At 45.6% G+C, this 25,756-nt stretch overlaps 1 protein-coding gene and 1 pseudogene across 2 annotated transcripts; both read right to left on the minus strand.

Moving 5' to 3' along the window:
* Positions 1 to 259: 259 nt before the first annotated feature.
* On the minus strand, positions 260 to 1,210 carry LOC124973535 (heterogeneous nuclear ribonucleoprotein A1-like; annotated as a pseudogene).
* Positions 1,211 to 5,010: 3,800 nt separating this feature from the next.
* LOC124977543 (signal-regulatory protein beta-1-like) lies at positions 5,011 to 24,798 on the minus strand. 2 transcript variants are annotated; one of them, XM_047541157.1, is made up of 6 exons: positions 24,669 to 24,798; positions 20,461 to 20,820; positions 14,448 to 14,744; positions 8,935 to 9,252; positions 8,299 to 8,398; positions 5,011 to 7,722 (listed from the first exon to the last, which is right to left on the minus strand). In XM_047541157.1, the coding sequence occupies exons 1-6, from the start codon at positions 24,739 to 24,741 to the stop codon at positions 7,665 to 7,667; spliced, it is 1,206 nt and encodes a 401-aa protein (XP_047397113.1). In that variant the 5' UTR covers positions 24,742 to 24,798; the 3' UTR covers positions 5,011 to 7,664. The 2 variants fall into 2 exon arrangements, with proteins under 2 accessions (XP_047397113.1, XP_047397112.1); XM_047541156.1 differs by having other exon boundaries at positions 14,448 to 14,762.
* Between the last annotated feature and the right edge of the window lie 958 nt (positions 24,799 to 25,756).

Here is a 25,756-nt window from a genome sequence, read left to right on the forward strand (position 1 = left end):
AAGTCTACAATAAAACCCTTTGTTGGAATGATTTACACTTTCCACAGAACAGAAACTAAAATAACCTGTTATACAATTAGTCACAAATACAGTCCTCGAGTTTTTTTGCCCATACACATGAGTATTGTCTAAACCTTGTTTTCTTTGTAGCAGCGAGGCCCTGCCACCACTGTGCTTGAGTTCACAAATCTGTTGTAACCTGTAGCTTCCCTGTCACTTCTCTGGCTCTTCTGTCCTGCTAAGCTGTTTCCTGGCAGTATTAAAACCTGCCACTGCCAGAGCTACTGCTGCGGCTGGAACTGCCATAGCCACCTTGGTTTCATGGTTTGGCAAAGTATTGGCCTCCACCACCATAAGGTCCGGAGCTTTTGCCTCCAAAGTTTCCACCCCTCGTGGGTCCAAAATTTGTTGACCGATTGTTGTAATTGCCAAAATCATTTTAACTTCCACCTCCTCCAAAATTGCTTCCTTCATTACCAAATCCATTATAGCCATCCCTGCTGCCACCATATCCACCACCACCACGGCTGCCACCAAAGCCACCATGACCACTGAAGTTTTCTCCACGACCAAAATTGTCATTTCCACCAAAACCACCTCCACAGCCACCACCAAAGTTTCCAGAACCACTTCGACCTCTTTGACTAGATGAAGCACTAGCTGTCTCTTGCTTTGACAGTGCTTTCCTCACTTCACAGCTGTGGCCATTCACAGGATGGTATTTCTGAATGACAATCTTATCCACAGAGTCATGGTCGTCAAAAGTTACGAATGCAAAGCCCCTCTTCTTTCCACTGCCTCTGTCAGTCATGATTTCAAGAACTTCAGTTTTCCCGTGCTGTTCAAAATAATCTCATAGGTGATGTTCTTCAGTGTCCTCTTTAATGCCACCAACAAAGATCTTTTTCACAGTTAAGTGGGCCCCTGGTCTTTGAGAATCTTCTCTTGAGACAGCTCTCTTTGGTTCCACAACTCTTCCATCCACCTTGTGTGTCTTGCATTCATGACTGCATTCACTTCCTCCACAGTGGCATAAGTGACAAACCCAAAGCCCCTGGAGCACCTGGTGTTTGGGTCTCTCATTACCACACAGTCCGTGAGTGTTCCCCATTGCTCAAAATGACTTCTCAGACTCTCATCTTGTCGTTTCAAAGCTCAGCCCTCTGATGAATAGCTTCCGCAGATGTTCGGGCTCTTTAGGGGACTCTGATTTAGACCTGATGGCAGCAGGAACAGAGACTTTAACGATGCTTTCTCGGTGGCATCCACAGGCAGAAAGGAGCAAGCTAAGGAACGTGTTCCTCCCCAGACCTGTTCTTACCAGGAATCTTTTTCCGTGTTTAGATTTGGGCCAAGCAGAGACAAGTTGCTATGGTTTGGATGTTGAGAGTCCCCCAAAGGTGGTGGTATTGGGAGGGTCTGTGGACCTTTAAGAGGCGGGGCCTAGGTCATTGAAGGTGGACTGTTGGAGGAGATTGCAGAACCCCTGGTCTCTCTGTCCTTCTCTTCCAGTTTGAGATGATATGTTTGCTCCTACATGTCCTCTCATGGTGATGTGCCACCAGTCTCCATTCTCACCAGAAATGGGCCAATGCAGGGTACTATGCCTTCAAACCTCTAAAACTGTGAGTTACATAAGCCTCTCTCCTTACTTTAAAAGTACCTGTCTTTGGTATTTTGTTATAATACAGGAAAACTGACTAAAATACCATTCCCATGGGCAGCACGCCCCAAAGCCAGAACATTGAACGGACTCCATGTTAGTCAGCTCTGTGTTGCTGTGACCAAAATACCCGATGAGGTCATCTTAGAGAAGGGGGAGTTTATTTTGGCTCAGGGTTTTACAGACTTAGTCCGTTGCTCTGGGCCTCAGGTGGAACATCTTGCCAGAAGGGTGTGGGGGACTGAAACCGCATTGCTCATGGAGGCCATGCCGGGGAGACCTACAGGGAAGAGGAGCCCTTCCAGGGCACAGTCCAGTGCCACCTCCTCCAGTTACACCCCACCTGCCTACAGTCACCACCCAGTCAGTCCATCCAAATTAGGATGATTAGGTTAGAGCTCAAACAATGCAGGCACATCACCTCTGAACATTCCTGCATTAACACGGGAGTTTTGGGGGGACTCCTCATATCCAAGCCACAGCACACTCCTTTCCCTCTTCAGGTAGACGTCTGGATTTGAGGTTTCCTTCCAATCATGCTCTGTCCCAGGGTTAGGTTTTGGTAAGTGTATGGCGTGAATTTTCCTACGTGGTTGTCTCACTGGGTGCAGGAACCTCCTGTTTCTAGATCCTTCTCACAGTAGTTGGCCCATGTATTGTTGTGTTTCCTTGGACAGAAGAGGGTCTGGGGTTCCTATTTCCCCATTTATTGACATCGCTCTTTTTCATCATAAAGTTTTTGAAATTCTTGTATGCCGTTGAATATCGCATTGATTCCATTCTTCTTTAAAAATAATGTTTCATCGTGGCCTTTCTTTGCCTTCCCATCAATGCTAGTGAGGAATACATTACTGCCTTCTCATCTGCAGACTCCCTATGTATCTCACCAGGTGCTCTAAGATCATCTTTTGACAAAAGGATCCAGTTGCACTTAGTGTTACATCTCTTTACTCTCCTTCGATATGGAACAATGCCTTATACCTTTACTTTATGACCCTGACACTTCTGGCTAGTTATTTTGTAGAATGTCCCTCATTTTGGATTTTTCTGACACTTCCTCATGATTTGAGACAGGTTTTTGTATCTTTGACAGAAAGATCCAGAATGGATGTTATGTTCTTCTCACTGTACCCAATCAGGAGGCACGCACTTTGAATGTGTCCTATTACTGGCAATGTTTACTTTGATTACGTGGTGATACCTGCCAGGAATTTCTACTGTTTTCTTTTGTAATTAGAAGTATGTCACTTAAAATATTTTTCTAACTCCTATTAAATTCAGTGTGAGCACTTCCCCCCAGCAAGGATGGGAAGAAAGTAAATAGTAGCTATTTCCCATGTCCCCCATTTTTTTTTTTTTTTTTGGTTATATAAGGTAGCTGTGTTGACTGCTTGCAGGACAAATGGGATGAGTCCTAGTCCTTAGTCTTTGTGGGTCACTGTGACCATTGCTCCTTGTCCAGGCCTAATTGACTCATTTGCAGGTGGCAGGCTCTGCTGGCTCTCTCCTTGCCAAGCTCTTTCTTGGGGACATTTGATAAGACTCCCAAGAATCAGGCATTTGGAACCTACACCTTCTCTGACGTGCTCCAGCAGCCTATCCCCAGGTCTAGGGACCTGCAGGGCTCTTGCTAAGATGCAATTTTTCACAGCTCGCTGAATTCACCACCCACACTCTGCAGGATACCCTTGTTAGTGTCTGTCCCTCTCCACAGCCACATCCCTCTTCTGCTTTGCCAACAGAACCCCCATTCCATACTGAGATGAGTTTCAGTGGAACCTAGGTCCTTCCAGAATCCTAGAAGATGAATATCATAGGTTCAAGCAAGATATGCAGCTCCACACCCTGGGCAGTGATAATTCAAATGATTGGTTGAGTCTGGGACAGGCCAATCAGATGGGAAGGAAAGTCTTCTGGAGGTTTCTGGGAAAGAAATTCCACTAGATCACACCATCTGTGTGCACGGTGGATATGGTAAAAAATTAAAAACCTTTCCATGGATGAGTCCAATACATACCTTTTTAAAAAGCATCATAGAAATTACTGTTAAAAGTAGAAATTACCTTTGTTAAAGCATCATAGAAAGTAAGGCAGAAGATACAGAGATGGGAGTTCTGAGAGCCAGGCAATACATGCCCCTGTGAATCTGCCCTCTACATGACTCTCTTGCTTCTTTCTGCCAAGCTTGAGATCAGTTCCACTGGGAAATCTGGGGGAAAATGAGGGTTCCAAGTGGTTTTCATGAAACTCATCTCTCTTCCCAGGAGTGCTGGAAAGTTTTAGGATTAAGACACTTGGAGAATTGGTGTGTTTTGTACAGTTGAAAGCATTCGGATTTCCACTTAGATTCACACGAGTGCTTATGAAAAAATAAAAGGATAAAAATTAAATAATTTTTAACAAACTTCCCACACTGTTGCAACTTCTCCCATCTTTTTGCTTTGATAGGATTAATTCACCCATGTAGTGTCTAATTCTGACAGATCATTATAAAACCTGCCTGCTGGTGGCGCTGCCGAGCTCTGCAGCCCGTTTTCCCAGGTGTCTTTCCCTCAGCACGTTTTATTGTGATCAAATTAGGCAGCAGATGAATATAATGCATCTGTCTGAAGGGAGGCTGTCGCTGCAGAAGCAGAACAAACGCACTTGGGTTTCAGAAGCTGAGATCCAGATGAGAGATGCAAAATATGGGCTCCTAAGAGCCAGTCTGTCTCTTCCTGGCTGCTCCCCACCCCCACCTCAGGTACCTGCTAGGAGAAGACGACATTGCTCAATGTGTGAGAGAGAGAAAGGGAGCTGGAGGGGAACCTGAGAGGGGTCCTGCCACCTGCTCCCTTAAACCCCAGGTCAAATTTGGCAGAACTGGAGAGTTGGGAGTACTTGCACCTTCCTCTGGGGCGACAGCTTGTGGAGTGCCTACTCCAGCCTGACCTGGCTACAGAAGTATACATTAGAGTATACAGGTGTATACATTGTATCTGAGTGGAAGGGACCCAAAACCACTTTGCAGAGCTTCCTGGGATGCCAGAGTAGCTAAATAATGCAGCGAGCCTAAGAGGATTGTGGGTGAGGCCCTGGGGTCAGGAAGAAGTTCCAGCTGGGGCCCCTGAGTGGATCCACTGTCACCAAGGCGCCTGAGACGTGTTGGGGATGGGAGGGTGGGGGAAACCTGATGTGATAAGAGAACATCCTGAATCACCAAGATTAAGTCCCTGGACAGGGCGCTGAAAATAGAAATTGTTAGATGGTAGAAAATAATATGAAACGGTACTATTTTTTTGTATACCTGGCATGGTGGCCTTAGTTTATTTTGATGATGTCAGTCAATCTCTTCAGGATATAACTTTCCCATCTGTTAACTGAGGTTGGGGAAGCGGGTGGGACTGGGTGGGTCCCAAAGCTTTTCCAGCTCAGATGTGGTGTCAGGGACAGCATCTCTCGGATGTTTCAAGGTCATTTTGAATGCCTGCCTGCCTCTGTCACCGTCTTAGCAGGACCTTTTCCCAGGCTCCAGTGAAGTTACTGAAAATCGCCAGGATACTCCAGGGTGACAGGAACGAGGGGGACATTCCCAACCCCTGCAGACACCAGGGTTTACTTTTTTTTTTTTTGCCACTTATTCAGACTATATTTAATCACTTCAAAAATGATTTGCTGAAGAAACTGTCCAAAAATTCTCAATAGCTATGAAAATGAAGAGGAAAAAAATGTATCTATAATCATGCTATCCTGATAAAGGAAAGAATTTTGTCTTTCTGTTTTCCCTTTCGATTCATGCCTATGCAAGTTTTGTACCACAGCCTGGAGATTACATTTTATCCAAGCACTTTTGGGAGGCCAGAAGGATGGAAAAGGAAAATCTAGATATTTTAGTTCTGCTGCTTGGCTGCCCTGGCAACCAGCTTTAAGATCTAATGGTTCCAAAAATATCTCTCTAGCTTTGACCTCTCTCTTCTGAACTCCATACACATCTGTCCATCTTCCCACTCTGCATCTCCACTTCCTCTTGAAAGCTGAACTGTTAATTCCCACCCCCAAATCAGTTCTCCCACCTGCCTGCCTCATCTCACGCATTGCTCCACCTTGCCTTAAAGCCGTTCCTAATTCTTCTGTCCTCAGCACCTCTCACACCCAGTCCCCAGCCAGCCCTGTCATTTCCATTTGTAGCTATAACTCCTTGGTCTATTTCTGTCCATCTGAATTAGCACTGCCACCCCCATGGCCTCTTAATTTCTGGTGGTCACCAAACATCTGAATTGGATCATTACTTGCTGTCCTCTAATCTACTTACCCCACAGGAGCCATGGTAATTGCTATAAACGTAAATCAGATCTTGTAATTTGCTCTGTGGATTAAAACTCTCACGTCTTCACGTTCTTTGGCTAACATCCCAAGTCTCTCTGGTGGCCGGCATCCCTGCAGCTCCGCCCATGTCCCCTTACTTGCACTCTCCTGCCGGGCTGGCCCCCTTCCTCTTCCTTGAGCATCCCCAGCTCCTCCACACCTGAGGGTCTGGCACAGTAGCTCCCCTCCAACAGTAAGGGATTTCCCAGGCTTTTGAAGCTGTCAGCTCAAATGCATCTTTTTTTTTTAGAAACTTTCCCGTTCATTCTTTGTAACTAGCAGCCACTTAATTCCTGACCCTGTGATTCTCTCTGTCACTGTAATCCCATTATTCTGTACACACTTTTATTTTCTTCGGAGCACGCATTACATTCTGTCATTCTTTTTTCTCCTTCTCTTTGCTGCCTGGGTCCTTTCTTCTCTTCTTTATTTCCTGTGTTCTCAGCAGTCTGACATGCAGGTGGAGAGGGAGCTTATCAGTGTTGCCCCGTGTTTGCTTTGTGTCTACACAGTGCTTACTACGTCGTATATACCCAGTGATACTTGTGGAATCAATGAAGAGACAGACTTTGCAGTGAGCAAACTCTGGGCTGGGCTGGGCTAGGATGAGACCATTTCCTTAAACGGATGCTGGATCTTTTTGGAAAAACTTGTTGCATTGAATATTCACATACCCTACAACCTGGCATTTCCAATCTTGGGTTACACCCCAAAGGAACTCTGTGTCTAAACAGGAACTCTTCTAGCTGCTTCCTTTTTCATCTGGCTTCAAGGTTTGAGATACCTGGGGCAGCCTCTATGCCCCTGAGGTTTGATTTAGGAAATGATGAACTATCTAAAGTGTTTGAAGAAATGCTTTAAAAAGACTGTTCTGATGTAATGGATGGATTGAAGTTTCCACAGCACCACTGTGAGGAGGCCTATGGAGTGGTCCAGGTAAGCACTGTGTAGGTCTGAGAGATCATAAAATGAACAGGAGGGAACAACAAATGGGACATGGAGACTTCGGATTTGAAGTAGACATCTTGGTTCTACCACCTGTTATTTGAGCAACATCCTGTAGATGTGCATTTGGATAGTTTTCAGGTTTTACTAATTAAAAAAATGCTATTATGGATGTATTTGTACGTAGTTCCTGGTGCACAGGTGCAAGAGTTTCTTTTACACCCAAGATTGGAAATGCCAGGTTATAGGGTACAAGAATGTTCAATGCAACAACATTTTCCAAAAAGGTTTCCACAGTAGTTGAGCCCATTTATGTGCCCACAAATACTATAAGAAGGACCCAGTTGCTTCTTCAGTTTTGCTATTTGAACAGGGACAAAGTGGCACCAGAATGTGGCTTTGCCTGTTTACTAAGGGGCTGCAAGGGTTTCGTGGTAGCACTTGGGTGCCCCCATGAACTTTCCCCGAGGGGCAGGCGAGGACGTGCCAGCAGAACTGCAGGTGTGGTTCCATCTGGGTTGGAACCTGTCTTGTCTCTGCCGGGTTTCTTGGTCAGAGTCCTAGCCTTCGAGGTCTGAATCTCCACGGAAAGTTCATTCCTGGGGAGGGGGTGAGAGGCCACCTCTCACTACTGACCTTCCTGGTCCTGGTTCTCATTTTCTCTGGGGGCTGCCAGAGACAGGGAGGAAGGAGAGCCAGAGAGGGGCAGATCTCAGCAGGCGGACGAGGCAGAAGCTGATGGGGCAGCTGCAGGCATCACGGCAGTCCTCCTGAATAAGACAGAGGGAACTGAGGGTCCTGTGTCCCTGAGGTCCCTGGCAGTGCCTGGGACCTGTGGAGGAACCAGGAAGCTGAGGAAAACCCCTGTTCTTCTGGAAGCTCTCTCAGAGACTACTGCAAGGGTCTCACCTCCACGCCAACTCCCCCCGTACCCTCTCTCTCTCTCCAACAGTACTGGAGATTGAGGCCAGGGGTACTGTATTACTGAGCCATATCACGAGCTCTTCTCTTTTATTTTCTAATTTTGAGACAGGGTCTCACTAAGTTTCCCAGGCTGGCCTCCAACTTGCAATCCTCCTGTCTCAGCTTCCTGAGTAGAGTAGCTGGGACGACAGGCATGTGCCACTGCACCTGGCTCTCTTCCAAATGTCCAGACCAGGCTGCGTATGTGAGTGACAGAGAGGAAGGTTGAGGGATTGGGGCGTGAGTATCGAGGCCCTCCAGATTCAAGGACCTTCAAGGTAGGGGAGGGATGGGAGACCTGGTGCCTTTCTTCTCACAAAACCCCTTCTCTAGCTGGAGTCCCTCCCTGGGCATCTCGTCCTCTCTCTTGGGTCCCACCTTACCTGGAAGGGAGGCTCCTCTTGAGGACATAGATGGTAGAAAGTGCCATCAGAGGAAACAGCTTCCAGCCAAGGAGAAGGATGGAACTGTATATGGTGGCACCTAATGACAGAAAGACATCAGGATGGTCAGGCTGAACCTGGTTCCTCTTCCATGAGTGGCCCCGCCCCTGACCCAGGTACCAAACTATGCCTTGGTCTTGGAGGAAGTCACCTCACCTCTCTAAGCCTCAGTTTCTTTATCTTTAAAATAGGGACTGTAACATGTACTTCAGAATGTTTTTGTACTGAGCGAGAACATCCACACAAAGGACCTAGTAGGTGCTCAGTAATGGGAAGCTGAGTGGCTTTTGTGTGGGAATTGGGGAAAGACGTTTCAAATGGACTTACCCACCTGGTCAAATGGGTGGGTGGGCAGCATGATGGAAGCAGCACTTACTGCTCTTTGGTACCTAAGGCGTAACCCTCTGAAGAGGATACTGTGATTGCCTTCGCATTTTACAGATGAAGATTTTCAGAAGGGTGAAGTGACTTCCCCAAGGTCACCCACAGTGGGTAGAGCCAGGTCAGTGTTCTCTCAGAGCCTACTTGACTCCGGGTCTGAGCCTTTACCTGCGTGGTTAGTCCACTCCTACTTACCCAAACTCGCTCGCAGTCTTCCAAACTCACTCAGGTGCACACTTTTCTGGACCAGTACCTGGATCTCCTGCCACACCTGGCAGGTGAACAGCCTTTGGTCCTCCCACTCTGAAGCATTGACCAGGATATGAATGTCTTGGCTGAATGTGCCGTCTGGGTTCTTGGTGGGGGAAGAGGTCTCACAGACCTTGAAGCATCCGTTCCTCTCCCGCCAGGTGATTTGTGTGTCTTCAGGGTAAAACCTTTGCACATGGCAGGTGAGAAGGACCACCTGAAGTCCTGGGATGTAGTGTGTTGATGTATCCACTGTGGGAACAACTGAAACCATAGCCTTCTTTTACTTTCTTTCTTCATGCAAAATGGCCCTAGGAGTATCTAGACCTTTCTAGGCAATGTGCTCAGTTCTTAGAATATAACAGTGAACAGGGAAGACATGGTCCCTGTCTCCTGAACTCCCACTCTTGGGGGAGGACAGGGAGGAAGCAGTCATGGAATTCCCACAGGGGTTCCCACGACAGGGGCACCTCACCTGATCTGGAGGTGGGCAGGCTAGGGCAGGTTTCTGAAGGAAGTGGTCTTTGGGTAGAAATATGAAAGATAACATGATTGGAGTTAACCGTATATGCAGACTGTATTTTTTAAAAATGGCGGCAGCAAGCCCCACATGCTCTTCCAAAATTTCACCTCGCCTCCTCAGAGAGGGAGTCTGTGGCTCCTCCCCTGGGATCTGAGGAGCAGAATGTGGCAGAGAGGGCCTGTGTGACTTCCGCGGCTGGGTCATCAGAGTTGGGATGGCTTTTACCTGGCTCGGGCTCCATTTTTCTTGGGATACACCCTTTGAACACAGCCACTGAGCCACAAGGAAGCCCAAACCAGCCCATGTGGACAGATGGTAAGGAGAGGCCTGGGTCGAGAAGAATCAAGGCCCAAGCCTGCAACCAGCACCGAGGCTGGGCGTGCTGGTGATTCCAGTCTTTGACCCGAGGCCCAGGCATGGTGGGGCAGAGACCAGCCACCCCTGCTCCTCTGTGTCAGAATTCCTGACCCACAGAATCTGTGAGCGTAATGATTTGGAGGATTTGGGCTAAAGTGGGAGTGTTGGAATAACTTGGAGAGAAATAATTTGAATTTAATCATCTGCAGGAGGTTACGTGGGACTCACCACGCTGAGGTTGGTGAGGAGCTAAGGAGAGAGCAGACCCCTGGGGAAAAGGCCCTTGGCAGGGTGAGGACTTCAGAAGCAGCAAGGGCGATTTCCTTCCCCTCCTCCTTATTTATGCAGAGTTTGATTCAACACAACAGCTTCCTAGCTGGAATGTTAGGCCAAAGGAGTTGGGGGGTCAGTAGAAGGAGGTTCTGTGAGAAAGTGGGGCGGGGAAGGGCACCTCAGACAGAGGAGGGGTGTGGTGGCCCTGTGGTGAAGCTTAGCATGTCCCAAAGCTTTTACAAAGAAGCCAAAGGGAGTGTGGGGGAGACAGACTGAATTCATAGTCCATCCTCGTAGCTGCACTACAGGTGCCGCCTGAAGTCACTAAAGGCATTCTAAGGAGTAGAGACACTGATTTGATCATTTCCATTAAACTACTTTCCAAATCCTGAACCCGCATATGACTCTTTGTTTTTTTTAAAATTGATCTACCTGAGAGTAAACTTCAACGCCATTTTCCTTTCTGATTTCCGTTTCTGAATTTTCTTCCTCTTACTTCACAAAAGAAAGACCTTTGCCCCACACATCCCAAACCTAGCCATGGTGGGTCACCCTTGGCATGAAGATTTTGGGACCCAAAGTGAAAGGACAGTTCACAAACCGGCTGGCAGCAAGCCTATCTCAGCCAAGGCTCATGACCCTCCTGCCACCTCGCTGAACTGTTCCCAATCACATTTCTAAAGGTTCTTTTAATAATTATCTACAAAACTTCTCAGACTTTTAGACCGTTTTAGTCATTCATGTAAGTCAACGTGAGTCTTTTTGATCACTGAGACCCTGATGGTAATAAGAATGAAAAAAAAATCCAATCTTGTTGGAGTTCTCTGCATTCTCGTAGTTCTCTCTGATATGTGTAGCTGTGATATTGTGGTCCAGAAAAAGAACTTTCCAATGTGAAATATACAGTGGGATAAAGTTCTTTGTGGAATTAGAATAAAAGCACAAATTTCGGAAGATAAAGGAGTGCTATACAATTTCTGATTATTAAAGAAGACTTTCTTTACGTTTCAGTGGATAATAGTGGAAGTATGATATTATTTTTCCTTTAACTATTTTCAGATGGATGTAACCTCCCAAGGATTTTTGTCATAGGCAACCATTTAAGCTTATGATGAATAATTTTAGGTGTCAACTTTAAAACATATGATGAATTACATAACCCTCAACAAGTATTTTTGTGTATATGAACAAAAATTTTTCTTTTGGGGTACCAGGGATTGAACTCAGGGGCACTTGACCACTGAACCACATCCCCAGCCTTATTTCATATTTTATTTAGAGATAGGGTCTCACTGAGTTGCTTGGTACATTGCTTTTGCTGAGGCTGGCTTTGAACTCGCAGTCCTCTTGCCTCAGTCTCCCAAGCTGCAGGGATTACAGGCATGTGCCACTGCACCCGGCGCTACTGTAAGGTTTTAAGCAAAGGAGGGACATGCCTTTGGCTGCTGGGGGTTTACTGCATGAACTGCAGGAGGCCTGTGGGTATAAGAGATTAATTAGGAGGCTATTGCAATTGCCAAGTAAGAGATAATGTTGGCTTGAACTTAGGTATTAATGAATTCAGGTAGTGGAAGTAGAAATGTATGTGTTAAAATTTTATATATATATATATATATATATATATATATATATATATATATATTTGTACTAGGAATTGAACTCAGGGGCCTTTTTATTTTTTATTTTGAGACAGGGTCTTGCTAAGTTATCTAAGGCCTTGCTAAATTGCAGAGGCTGGCTTTGGACTTGAGATCCTCCTGCTTCAGCCTCCTGAGTCGCTGGGATTTTAAAAGAGATTCAGGAGGACAATTTGATAGAACTTAGTGATGGATGGGGCAAGGAGTGTTCTCTGACTTGGAGAACTGGGTTCGTAGAGAGTGTGCTCCCTCCACAGGGAAGCGGGGAGGAGCTGCATGTCAGAGAGAGTGAGGAGGGCAGGACAGTGCCCACCTTTAGGCTGAACGTGACTGAACTTCCTCTCCTGGGGAAGGTAAAGCCAGACGCAGGTTCCTTGGCATCTCTACGGAGGTGGTTCTTACAGGAGGGAGGTCAAAGATGGACCATTGGGCTAAAATTCCAGGATGCTTATTGAAAAGTCATGTGACCTGGGGTAAGGAATTACACTTTTCCAGGCCTCAGTTTCCTCATCTGCAGGAACCAGGGATGTGACTGTCTAGTTTCTTTGGGATGCTCAAGGGAGAGGATGGAATTTAAAATTTTTATCTTTTGGTTAAGCAAAGATAGACTCCTCTTTTGAGATGGAGGTATTTGAGTAATAAAGAGCTGAACTCTTGTCTACCGGGAAACAGATTGTCTCCACCAGGAGGGAGGGTGCTGTGGAGATCATGGTGCTGTTAATCAGTGATCTTTGGTTTTCAGTGGCTGGATTTGGAGAGAAGAAAAATTGGGGTACTGGGATCTGAGGAATTTTACCATCTGCAGGAGGTAAGTGGGACCTCACCATGCAGAGGTTGCTGAGGCGCTAAGGGGAGAGCAGACCCTGGGGGAAGGCCCCTTGCAGGCCGGGGCAGGGACTTGGGTGGCAGTTGGAGAGATTGCTTTTACCTTGCTTACTTATTTCTGCAGTTCACCAGCCTGGGCTTTGCTCTTGGGAAATGAACAACAGACTTTATCCTCATAAAGTCAGAACAAGCAAGGGGGGGTGCAGCCTGTCCTGCTCCTGCCTGCCCAGGGTGGGGCGGAGAGGTGGGTTTAACAAGCATATTTCAAAGGCAGTGCCTGGCAGCAAAGCAGTGATGGAATGGTAGTTTGGACAATGGTGTTAGGAGTTCATGTGGGGAGACCAAGTGGGAGAAACATCCCTACTGTGGCTTGGAAGCCCTGAGCAATCTGGTCCCCATCCCTTTCTCTCCAGACTCTTCCTTTGCCACACACCTGTCTTCTCACTAGGTCCCAGTCATGCCAGCCTCCTTTCCACCCCTCAAACATGTCTTGCTCTTCACCCCTACCCTACCACAGGGCCTTTGCATGTGCTGTTTCCTCTTCCTAGAACACTCTGCTTTGCTTGGATGACTCCTTTTCCTCTTTCATGTCTTCAAAAAGATATTTCTTGAATACACTCGATTCCTCCTGTTATAACTATGTGACAATTCATTCTTTCTCCTGAGAGCACATGTGACATATAATCATTTGGGGCTTGGTTGATGGAATTCAGGAGACAGAACCAGGCCTGTTCTGCTTGCCACGGAATCCAGGGCATCTAGAACAATGCCACCCCAAGGCAGAGGCTCAGTCCACATGTTGGATGATGGATGCATCTCCACCTCCCAAAGCGCTAGAGGGAAGGGAGCGCTGAAGGGGAGGACCCAACGGGGCAGCGGATGGATACATCAGGTAAGGAACCCCATACATACCTCCCTGGAGGATTCCTGGAGAAGGAATGGGGGGGATCCAAGATGGTGGACTAGAGGGAGGCTGCGTTCCTTGTCGCTCTCTAACTCGAATTTCAAGCAGAGGATATCTGTTTCTTGATTGCTCACTGTCAGGCACCTATCACCCGCCATTTGCCTGCCTCTCGCCTGTCCATCGCCTGCCTTACACCTATCCATCACCCAACGCATGAGGTTCACCTCCTGATCCTCAGACAACAGTCAGCAAACAGATTGCCAACCGCCAGTGGAGCACCAGTTGCCTGCTGCTGCCTGGAAGTTCACTGTTACAGTACCTGCAGGTTTGGTTACACGTGGCTGCTGCCATTTTGAGACAACAGCCAGGCCCTGAAGGACCCCTGACCCAGACTGACTGAGCCCCATCTCCAGGATCCCTCAGCCCGACCGATCACTCCCTGCCTCTGGAGCCCTCAATTGACTGACTGCTCCCTGCCACCAGGACCCCCAGACCAACTGACTGCGCCCTATCACTGGGACCCCAGACCAACTGATTGCACCTGGACTCCAGGATCCCACAACCACACCAAACACACCGGACCTCCAGGACCCCTGCCTGACCAACTGCACCCCACCTCTAGGACCTCCAGCCGACCACGACCACACCCCAAGCTGCAGCTCCCCATTTCCAACACATATGGAAGCCAGAGCGGCCATCTTGGATTATCCTGGAAGCAGTAGCTCCCATCTTTAGGTGGGGCAAACCCCATCCTGAGACACCTGCTGGAGATCTGAAGCTCATTGTCAGGTACCTCTCATGCATCAGGTTACTGAAGACTGGAAGATTTGAATACTATATGACTGTTACAGTGAGAAGGGATGGGGGATGCAGGTGAAGGGCTCCAACCGAGGCACGTGCAGTAGCCACTAAAGGTTGGCCCTGCGTGCGGGGGGCTTACCTCGGATGAACTGCGAGATCTTCACGTGCCTTCTGAGGGGGCTCTGCAACTCTATGTGGGCCACCTGGCAGGTGACATGAGAGTAGAGTGAGGAGAAGGCAAGGGACAGCTGGGTGGTGCTGAACACAGTGTAGGTGAGCATCTCTCCCTGCAGGAAGACCAGGGTGTGGAAGGCTGGAAGCTCCACGCCATCTTGGAACCACTTCACATCGATGTTTTTGGGGAAGAAGCCAGTTGACTTGCAGGTGAGATTCAGTACTTGACCTGGGCCGACCCTCTTGGAGGGGCCGGAAATCTCTGGAGGGGAGGGTTTAGCTTTGATCAGGGCAAAGGAGGAGAGAGGACGGAGGAGAGAAGAGAGAGAGGTGAAGGTGGTGAGTGGGTGTTTAGCACAATGGCCTCCCTCAGGGTTCCCCTTGCTGGACTCCCACTCTAGCCTCCCATCTTCCAGTCTTCTCCTCCGCATCAGTGCTACTGTTGCTTCATTGAAAACCAGCCCAGGGCGCTGACCTACTTCCCAACTCTTCCAGCCCATTCTTGGGGACCGGGACAGGGTGATCTTTAAAATGCAGTTCTGACCCTGTAGGTCCTCTTCTCGTCCTCCTGCCTCCCTGCCTTAACAGACTAAATTGTGAAAAAAGTTACATAAGGCACACCACGAAAGACAGCAGACTCTTAATTTCCTATCCTTGTCAAAATTACAGACCCAATACTTTTTTTTTTAATTAATTAATTTTTTTTATTATTGTACACAAATGGGATACATGTTGTTTCTCTATTTGTACATGGCGTAAAGGCATATCATTTGTGTAATCATAAATTTACATAGGGTAATGTTTGATTCATTCTGTTATTTTTTTCCCTTCCCCCCACCCCTCCCACCCCTCTTTTCCCTCTATACAATCCTTCCTTCCTCCATTCTTGCCCCTCTCCCTAAACCTAACTCTAACCCTAACACTAACTCTTCCCACCCCCCATTATGTGTCCTCATCCACTTATTAGCGATATCATTCTTCCTTTGGTTTTTTGAGATTGACTTATCTCACTTAGTATGATATTCTCCAGTTTCATCCATTTGCCTGCAAATGCCATAATTTTATCGTTCTTTATGGCAGAGTAATATTCCATTGTATATATATACCACAGTTTCTTTATCCATTCATCAATTGAAGGAGACCCAATACTTTTAACTATTTTAGTCAATCGAGCCTTTCTTCTGTTTTAAGCAACATCTTTATACAGCTATTTCTCATCTTTTCAATTTTATACGCTATTGTGGAAGAAGATAATTTAACTCTCTTCCCTCTCCTTCCACCTGCTGCCTGTGCTTCCCTTCCTCACTTCCTACTATCATGGACACAACCTGATGATTTTGTTTTATCAGTATTCAGCACATTTATTATTATGATCAAAGGAGCACTGCTTACGAGTGGGCCGTGTCCTATGTCAGCATTATGTTTGTTGTGCAGCCTTTTGTTTTTCCAGGAATTTTTAATGGCCTCATTATTTTCGTTTGCTTAGTTTTCTATGAACTTATAATAAATTCATTCCTGATTTTTTTTTTTGCCAAATGGGTATAACTCCTTCTACTGAGGAATTGCTAAGTATTAAAATGGACTTCTTAGGGTTAATGTATACCTGGGAGTGCACAAAGATTTTTCAAAGGGGTATACAGGCGTGGATCAAAAAATTTTTTCATGATGATAATTCGTAAACACATAAAAATAGAAAGAACTCATCATGGGATCTTGTTTCATCTATATTTTTCCTACCATCTATTATTTTATCTATTTTTATTGTGTATACTTAATGTACACAGCATAATGGCTTGACCTATATGTTCATATGTGTAATAAAGTGATTATTACAATCCAGATAATGAATTTATCCATTGTCTTACATAGTTACATTTTGCATGTGGTCAAAGTATCTAAAATCTACCCTCTTAGCAAAATTTCTGTATCTAATATAATATTTTCAACTATTACACATTTTACATAACTGAAATTTTGTACACTTCAACTTTTATTCCCCGTCTTCCCATTCCTGGTAACCACCATTGTACTCTCTCTTTCTATGGATTTCAGCATTTTTTGTAAAGATTCCATATATAAGGGCAAAAAATTAAAAATAGAGCCGCCACAACCTGGCAATTCCTGTTCTAGGTATATGCCCAAATGAAATGAAAGTATCACCTCCTGTAATTATTCACAAAAGCCAAGACACGGAAATGACATGCATGTTTGCCAATGGACGGGTGGATAAGGAAATTGCCGTAAGTGAATCTGCATAATGGAAGATCATTCAGCCTTCAGAGGGAGATCTTTCCATTTGCAACAACGTGGGTGAGTTTAGAGGGCATTATGCCAGCCAGACACTGGGTAGTTTTATTTCTTGCATGTCCCCAAGGGGCAGCCCTTTCCTGGAGGTACTATAACACCAACATGATGTGGAGTGGATGGAGCAGGTTCCTAGTCCATATCCCTACTCCAGAAGTCCATCGGACATATTGTCGTTGGAAAGAGGGTGTTTTAGATATTAAACTGATAAAGGATATACACTTAGCCAAAAGGCCAAGAAGTGATGACATGGGGTTATTTTAAAGCAAATGCAGACTCTATTATTTCACTTATAACTAGGAATAAAATGTTTGTTTAAGAGTCAAGAATTTTTTTAAACAAGCAAAACACATGATCATAATTGAGATTCAATAACAATTCCTCAATGTCATCTAACATTCATCAGCATTCAAATTTTCCTGCTTGTCTCATAAATATGATTTTATAGTTGGTTTGTTTAAATTAGGATCCGAGCAAGATCCATATGTTAGATTCAGTTGATGTCTCTTAAACCTTTTTTAATCTAAAGGAGTTCCCTTCCTTTTTTAATCCTTTGCATGTACTTGTGGAAAAATCCAGGTTGGCATCCCTACAGAATTCCCAACAGCATTCTGTACTATTTCCTATAGTTTCTCAACTGGAGTGGGCGCCCGTTGCTAACAGTTGGTAGTTTGTCTTCTGACTTCACTGTCCTATGAGGAACTCAAATTCTCGGGGTCTGGATCTTAGTAAACCCAAGCTACAACTTCTTGGTTGTTTTTCTTCATTTTTTGTTTTTTTATTTTGGGTACCTGGGATTGAACCCAGGGGCACTCAACCCCTGAGCCACATCCCCAGCCCTTTTTATTTTTTATTTTGAGACAGGGTCTCATTAAGTTTCAGAGGGCCTCTCTAGGTTGCTGAGGCTGGCCTCCAACTTGCGATCTTCCTGCCTCAGCCACCAGAGTCTCTGGGATTACAGATGTGCACCACTGCACCCGGCTAAAACGCTTTTTAAAACTCCCTTGAAATCATTTATGTTTGTCTGGTTAAGTCATCAATATATAGTTAGATTTAATTCGTTTCATTTTAGATTTAGTGATTTAGATTTTTAGCATCTTTTTCATTTGGGATTTTGCTTATTAATTCTCTTAAACATTCATGTGTATAAAGTCAAAATTTAAAGGTACCTTCTAGTTTTCACACAAATCCTTTCCACTCGGTTCATTTTCTCCCTTACAGATGAAATTTTAAATTTATATTTCAGTTTGCTCCCTTTTTTTTTTTTTTTTTTAGAAAGCATGAGCAAATGTGTATATGCTTGTATTTTTGACTCTTTTTTAACGTAAAAGGTGGAGTATTCCACACACATTCTGTGTGTTTAACGATGCTGTCTGAAATGTGGTGCTGAGTCCTTCCTCCGGCCCTGTGAACAACATAGTGCTCAACTCGGTCACTGTACCATGATTTACTTAGTAGCAGCTCAGGGTTTGCTCTTATAAATAGTGCCATGAAAAGCTTAAGCGTAAATCATCTTGAACTTATGTGAGCTGATCTCTGGGATAAATTTCTAGAAGTGGACTTGTTGAGTCATGGGGTAATGTGTGATCAGGTGAGATGTACATGTAAGGTGTGTGTTATGTGTGTATATAATACGTTCTCTTGCTACCTGTGGCACATCCACTTCTTTCTGGGTGATATGATTTTGACTTCTTACCTGCAGAATGCGGAGTCCCTGTTTCCCCAGGCCTTCCCCTGCAGAATGTGCTGTTAAACTTTTAGATTTTTGGCTAAACAGGTAGGTGAGAAACTGTGTCCCTCTGTCGTTTGAATTTGCATTTCTTTTTCTACAAGGATAGCTGACCATACCTTTATATGTTTAAGAGACATTTGTTCTCATTTTCTATAACTTGTCTTTTCATATTTATCAGCTGTGATTCTATAAATTTGTTAGCCTTCTAAAATTTTAGAAGCTCTCTGTATATCAGGGATGATTCTTTGTGAGTTGCAAAATATTATATGCACGCATCCATACACAAGTTTCTTTTTGTACAAAGTGGTTGAAACTACTATTTTGCCCTCTTTTTTGTAAAAACAAAAAAATTAAATTATAGTTAGGTTTCCCCCGACTTCCAGATTATAAAGGAACCCACATGTTTTCTAGTATGTGTGACTTGGTATTATACATTTAAATCTCTGATCCATTTGGGACTTAATTTAGTGTATAGTGGGAGATAGCTGGATACATTTCTGGATTTTCTCTTCTGTTCTATTGGTCTACCTATGAATGCTGCAATTGATCCAGTACCATCGTTGAAGACCATCCTTGTTGCACTCACTTGACTTACATCGTCCCCCCAGAAATCAATTGACCACATATACGTATGGATCTACTTCTGGAATCTCTACTCTGTTCTATTGATCTACTGTCTATCTTAATGTCAGTCTCACACCAACACCACAGCTTTACAATATTTTTGGTTCATGAGGAATATGGACCATAGTTTTCTTTGCTTATGCCTCGATCTGGTGTTGGTAAGAGAGCGATGCTGGCTTCATAGATTGATTGGGAAGCAATACCTCATTTTCAGTTTGATGGAAAAATATGTGCAGAATTGCTTAGTATTTTTTTCTTAAGCATTCAGTAGAATTTCTCAGTGAGTCAGTCATCTGGTCCTGGATTATTCTTTGTGGGAGGCTGCATAAACTATGAATTCAATTTGTCGAGTAGATACAGTAATAATCAGGCTATCTTTTTTAGTTGCGCCATCTCCCCCATTATTGATATTAGTTGTGTCTTCTTTCATTTTTCCCAATTGTGTGGCTGTGGGTTTATTGATTTTGTTAATTTTCTGAAAGAATCAGCTTTTGGCTTTCATCAGTTTGCTCTATATTTTTCCACTTTTTTATTTCTGATTTTTGCTGGGTTCTTTAGTATTTCCTTCTTTTAAATTATTCCGCTCATTTAAAAAAAAATCATCATTATTAATTCACCAACATAAATAAGGCTGAGTGAGCTAAGGGCTCTGCTTCCAGGCCTTTATGGACTTTATCTTCAGTCATGATTGGATTAGCCAGGACCAAATTCAAGAGTTCAAGAATTTAAGAAATATAGTTATATAGTCTACATCAAAATATGCAATCTTTATAATATTCTTTCTCAGGAAGTCTATCATTTATATCATAAGGGAATATATGGTCTGATGCTTTTAAGATTATATTCTAAAGTTTAATTGGTTGTAATATCCCAAATAATAATGACATGTACTAATTAATGTGCAGCAGGAACTCTTGTAAGTATTTTATATTCATAAACACATTGACAATTATAATCCTTACAACAAATCTATGAGATGGATACTATAATTATCCCTATCCTACAGATGAGGCATAAAGCATTTAAGAATCTCATTAAGGTCACACAGTTGGCAAATGGCAGAGTTAGGACTGGAGCCCAGGTTACCTGGCCCTGGAGTCTGTACTTTAGTGCGACCTATTCATGGGCCTTTGGAAGTGGCAAGATTCAGAAGGGTCAAGTCTACTGATTGTCTTTCAGCTCCTTCACTGGGACCCCCACTGCCCTCATGGTCTATCTTAGTCTTGACACAAGAACTAACTAACAAAGGGGGCTGAGCTCCCGGGGCTTGTGACTTGTCCAGGAACAATGGGCTAGGCTTCTAGGGATCTGGACTTACTTCGCACAAGTATCTGGGTGCCTGGACCAGACATCATTTCTATGTTGTCATCATTCATTGTCCTGAGCATCAAGCAGTAGTAGGTGCCGGCGTCTGCTGGGGTGAGGTTACTGATGTGGATGGAAAAGTTCCTGTTGTTTCTCTTTGTGATGTCTGACATACTTGTTATCCGAGGGAAGTGGCCTTCTTTGAAATTGTAGATCAACTGCCGGTTCCGTTCAGTACCCCTGAACCACTTAACGGACCCCACGGGGAGCGGGAAGGTCACCATGCACGGCAGAGTGACTGACTGTCCAGCTGCTACCGACACCGACCTCATAGGTTGAATCACCTGTGGTACCTCCTCACCTGTGGCCACTCCTACAAGGAAACACAACTCAGTTTCAAATGCCCCACCCTGGCCCATCTGGGGCTGAGGCTGGGGTCAAGGTGCTTGGGTGCAGATTGCAATTGAAGTCCTATGGATTCTTTCTTTGCACATCATGCATTAGCATCGAGGAAGGGTAAACTGCTAACCTGGGTGCCAGGAGCTATGCAGAGACGAGACAGGAAGACAGTCCTTGCAAAGGATTCAACAGGTAAGTCACGAGGGAAGAAACAAATCTATGAAAAGTTGTTCAGCAACCCCAGTAAACCAGTGAAGTGCACATTTAACCCAAAAGCACGATGCTAGTCTCTGATAGACTAGCTGGAAGAGTTACCAAAAAATGGAGGCAAGACTCAGCATATGACACAGGAGGGCACATTTTCAGACTGCAATTATAGAGGCAGGTGATACCAAGGCAGACAGAAAGGTCAAGGACTCTGAGAGGAGCCTAAAATTGCATCTGGGAAAATAGGCAGATTTCTCATACAACCAAGGGGGCATTTTACTCCCATGGAAGAAAACTGTTGAGAAGAAAACAAACAACTTATAAACTGTGATTGCCTCCCGGAAGTGGGATGGCTATAGAGACTTGTATCGATGACTTTTCCATTTCTTTCCTGTTTGGAGTATTTGACCAGCTTGTAATAAAAATAAAATAAAACATCTCTCCCTTCTGTAGGCTAAAAGCATACACTATTTTTAGAACATTAGCATGGTAAAAATGAAAATGATGGCCAGTTTTCAGTGTTGCTAAGGGAGTCGTGAAATCGTGTTGTGAATCAGGTACTGGCAGGAAACTGTGGGCAGGAATATAAATTGACACGACCCAAGCTGATGCGATGGCGCATGCCTGTAATCCCAACAGCTCTGGAGGCTGAGGCAGGAGGATTGCAAGTTCAAAGCCAGCCTCAGCAGTTTAGTGAGGCTCTAAGCAACTTAGTGAGACTCTGTCTCAAAATAAAAAAAATAAATAAAACAGGCTGGGGATGTGGCTCAGTGGTTAAGCACCAAAAGTTTTGCCACAACCTGTCTGTATGGAAACACAGAATTATAGCCAGGACCTCAAGATAGGATGGCACTTAACAAACACATGTTTTAACAAGTAGTGGAGAAAGACTGTCACCAAATCTTATTTTGGTTACAAATGATCAAGATGTCCCTTTGTCCATTGCTGCTCCTCCTTGTAGCATGTGTGGACATTAGGTATAACTAACATTGAGACCTTCATGTTTTATTGGCAGATTCTATTTTTCAAAAACTTTCAAAATGCACTCACACCATTTGACTTAGTAATTCTTCTTCTAGCGGTGTCTTCAGAAGAAATGATCAGACAGGGTGAACTCATTTCATCAAAGAGTGGTAAGAATAGTATTTACAATATAGAAGAGTTTGATGTGAGGCATGTGTTCAAGAGTACGGAGGGAGATCAATGATGGTATAGTCACACAAAGGAAACTGTGGGCTGGGCGCGGTGGTGCGTGCAGTAACCCCAGTGACTTGGGAGGCTGAGGCAGGAGGATCCCATGTTTGAGGCCAGCATGGGCAATTTAGTGAGACCCTGTCTCAAAATAAAAAACAAAAAGGCTGGGGATGGGGCTCAGTGGTAGAGCATCCCTGGATTCAATTCCCAGTATTGGAAGAAAAAGAAAAACAAACAAACAGAAAACAACAACAACAAAAAAAAAAAAAAAAAAGAAAGAAAGAAAGAAAAAAAGAAGGAAAGAAAGAAAAGAAACTTGTAGTTAAAATGACGTGGCTGAAGTATATATTGGTATTGATGATGATGTCAATATAGGTATGTCGGCATGCAAAATGGTCTCCAATTTGTCTTTGAGTGAAAGAGCAATCAAACATTTAGTGCAATACTATTTCTAAGTTCAATACATATGGAAGCAACATAGTAAAGAGGTTAAATGCAGAACTTGTGGGTCCCCTTTGACTCATTCAAACACCTCCTCTTCTCTTACTTCTTCTTTGACCTGGAGAAAATCGCTTAACCTCCCTGAGCTGCAGTTTGCTCATCTATGCAATGTATGCAGTGTGGGCAGTAAGACTTTGCTTGTGGTTTTGTTGGTAGACTGAAACCTGCAAGCCTCTGAAAGACACACCCTCAAGACTCATAGGAGGCTCATAGGAGGACCTTTGCAAGGAGGGTGCTATGGTTTGGGTATCCCCTGTCCTGCTTCACCAGACTCGTGTTGGAAAAGGAATCCTGAAGGCATCAGTGTGAGAGGTCAGGCCCACTGGGAGGTGTTGGGATTGTGAGGGTGGAGCCTTCCCAAATGCACTGATTTCTTTCATAAGGTGAGTGAGTTCTCTCATGGAACTGGGTTAATTGTAGCAAAACTCGGTTGTTATAAAGCAAGTCTGTCCCTCATGTTCTCTCTTTTTTGCATGCTCCACTTGCCTTTCCACCATGGGTTGAAGCAGGGTGAGGCCCTCACCAGATGGGGCAGGCTGATTCTTGTACTTCCTGGCCTCTAGAACTGGGAGCCAAAATAAACTTCTTTTCTTTATCAGCGATCCAGTCTCTGGTATTCTGTTATAGCAACAGAAAGCCAACTGAGACAAAGGAATTCCCCCTGACCCGGCTGACTTGGAGTCCAGTTGGTGAGGGCCTGACCTGGGCATCAGGCTGACCTGGCCTCAAGGTGGGGCTTCAGCCCTGGAAATTCTGGGAAGCCCACTCCTCCCTCTGCTTCCGGTTTCTTCTATCAAGCACAATGAATTATTTCTATTTCCCATTACTACTTCGATTTTTTTTTTTTTTTTTTTTGTGGTGCTGGGGATCGAACCCAGGGCCTTGTGCTTGCAAGACACTACTTTGAATTTAAATGAAGACTCAGACTTGCCAAGGACACACAGAGTGAGTCCTTTAATGACCAGAATAGCAGAACCATTTTTCAAGTACTCTTTTGTATTTACTAAATCTTGGAAGGATACAGCAACCAGAGCTTACGTAGCTACTTCTGTGTGCTCCCTGTTACTCTAAACACTTAACTATATTAACTAGTTTAATTTTTACCACAACCCTATTAGCAAGACATTGTTATTTATCCCCATCTTGCAGACGGAGAAAACACAGGCACAGAGAAGTTTAGTAATTTTCCTGGAGTCAAACAGCCTGTAAGTGATGAAACTTGAAGTTGAACCTTGGCAGGTTGGTTTTGAAAAATATCTGTGCTTTTAATCACTTCAAATAGCCCCTCAACTGAGATAGTAACAGTCCTGGGAGAGAGGGCTGCCTCTTCTGCCTGCCTGGGTCAGCTGTGGGGAAAAGGGAGTGGACAGGCGGGAGAAAGGCCCATATCAAGAATGGAGTTGTAAGATGCTGGGATTCTGGGAGATTTTATGGTCTAAAAGGCATCATTTGCCAGTTTTCTCCGATAGTCCACATCCTGTGTATAGTCCTGGTAATTCTCCCTCTCTCTCCATCCAGCCGGCTACATCCTTCAGAACCAAGGCAGCACTCCCGTCCCCCGCACCCGCCGGGTCTTCAGCAGGACCAAGAAGTCAGCTGCCACCCCTTTCCCTCCTCCCTTGGAAGGCACCAGGTCCTGCCCATCAGGCACACGGGGGTCGTGGAGCCTTTAGAGGGGTCAGGAGTGCAGGGGAGGGGAGCTGGGAACCCCTGCCTTTGAGAAATGTCTGGGTGGGTGAATGCTGTTTGGATCTGGGCAGGAAGGGAAAGGATCCCTCCCATCCATGAGAATGTGGTGGGGTTGGCAGGGGTGCCGGGCGGGTGTCTTAAAGAGAAAGGGGCAGCAAGGAAACAGGCCCTGGAACAGCGATCCATCTGCTCCACGGCCAGTGGAGCTACGGTACCGCTCCCGGTGCTTACCTGAGAGTCCCAGCAGCAGAGGCAGCAGCAGGGACATCAGAGGCAGGTGGGGCTGCGAGGCAGTGATGGGCATCCTCTGCTCCAAGAGTCTCCTGTCTGAGGTCTGTCCTCAGGAGCTTCCAGATTCTGTGCCCCTTGGAGAGCGGCCGTCTTTGTCTCCTGTGAAATAAGAGGAAGTGACCAAGAAGAAAAAACTGTGGGATTAGGGCATTTCCTGCCGCTAGATTGTGAAATGAGAATCAGACTCCAGCTCAGAAGTGACTGATGGCCAAGTCCTGAGGTGCTGGCAGAGGCCCTAGGGGATCCTCTCGTGCCCAGGCTCTGCCCCTGGACCCCTCACTCCACGTCAGGGGTACTGACAGCCATTCCTCATCCAGGAGCCCAGAGACGTCTGCCCTGGTGGAGGCTGTGTGTAGTCCTGTGTGACAGGCTACACCTGGGCACAGGTGAGCTGCACAGCAGGAGGCCGGTGGAGGGCTCCTGGCAGGGGGTCTCAAGAAGCTAGGACCCCGATCTCCCCTCTCCAGAGGTGCCAGGGTAAAAGAGCCCCTGTCCAATGTGGGTCTGGTTTTGCAGAGCCTTCTCTTAGCGGAAGTGGCTCCGGGCGAGGAGTAGGTGTTAGACCTTGGGAGTGCGAGGGCGGCTTCCGCTCTGGAAGGTTGGGAGTGGGGCGTGAGCCTGAGCAAGCCCACCCCACAGGACAGCCGCGTGCCCAGAACGGCTGCAGGTGGCGAGCAGAGTCCCTGTTCTGCCCATCTAGGTCTGAAACCAGCTCAGGGAGAAGGAAATGGAGGTGCCAGAATCACTCAAACCAAGAATGGACTTCCTTTTTCAATTTTCTTCTGAGCAGCTGCAGCTGGCCTGCAAGGTGTGCCCAGGGCATCGGCCGGGAGCGCTTCGCTTCTGTGGCCGAGCGCCAGACACTGGCTTCCGTGCCTCAGTTTCCTCAGTGCTCCCAGCCCCTGCCTCCTTCCCAGTGGCTGACCCTATGCTGGCAGGACCACGGGGCCAGAGGTGGCATCTGATTGCTCTTTAGCACGACGCTGGTATTCCACGCCAGCGGGCAGGTCATCTCCATGCCTGTGTCC

This window comes from Sciurus carolinensis, chromosome 2 (genome assembly GCF_902686445.1).
Source record: "Sciurus carolinensis chromosome 2, mSciCar1.2, whole genome shotgun sequence".
NCBI classification, from domain to species: domain Eukaryota; kingdom Metazoa; phylum Chordata; class Mammalia; order Rodentia; family Sciuridae; genus Sciurus; species Sciurus carolinensis.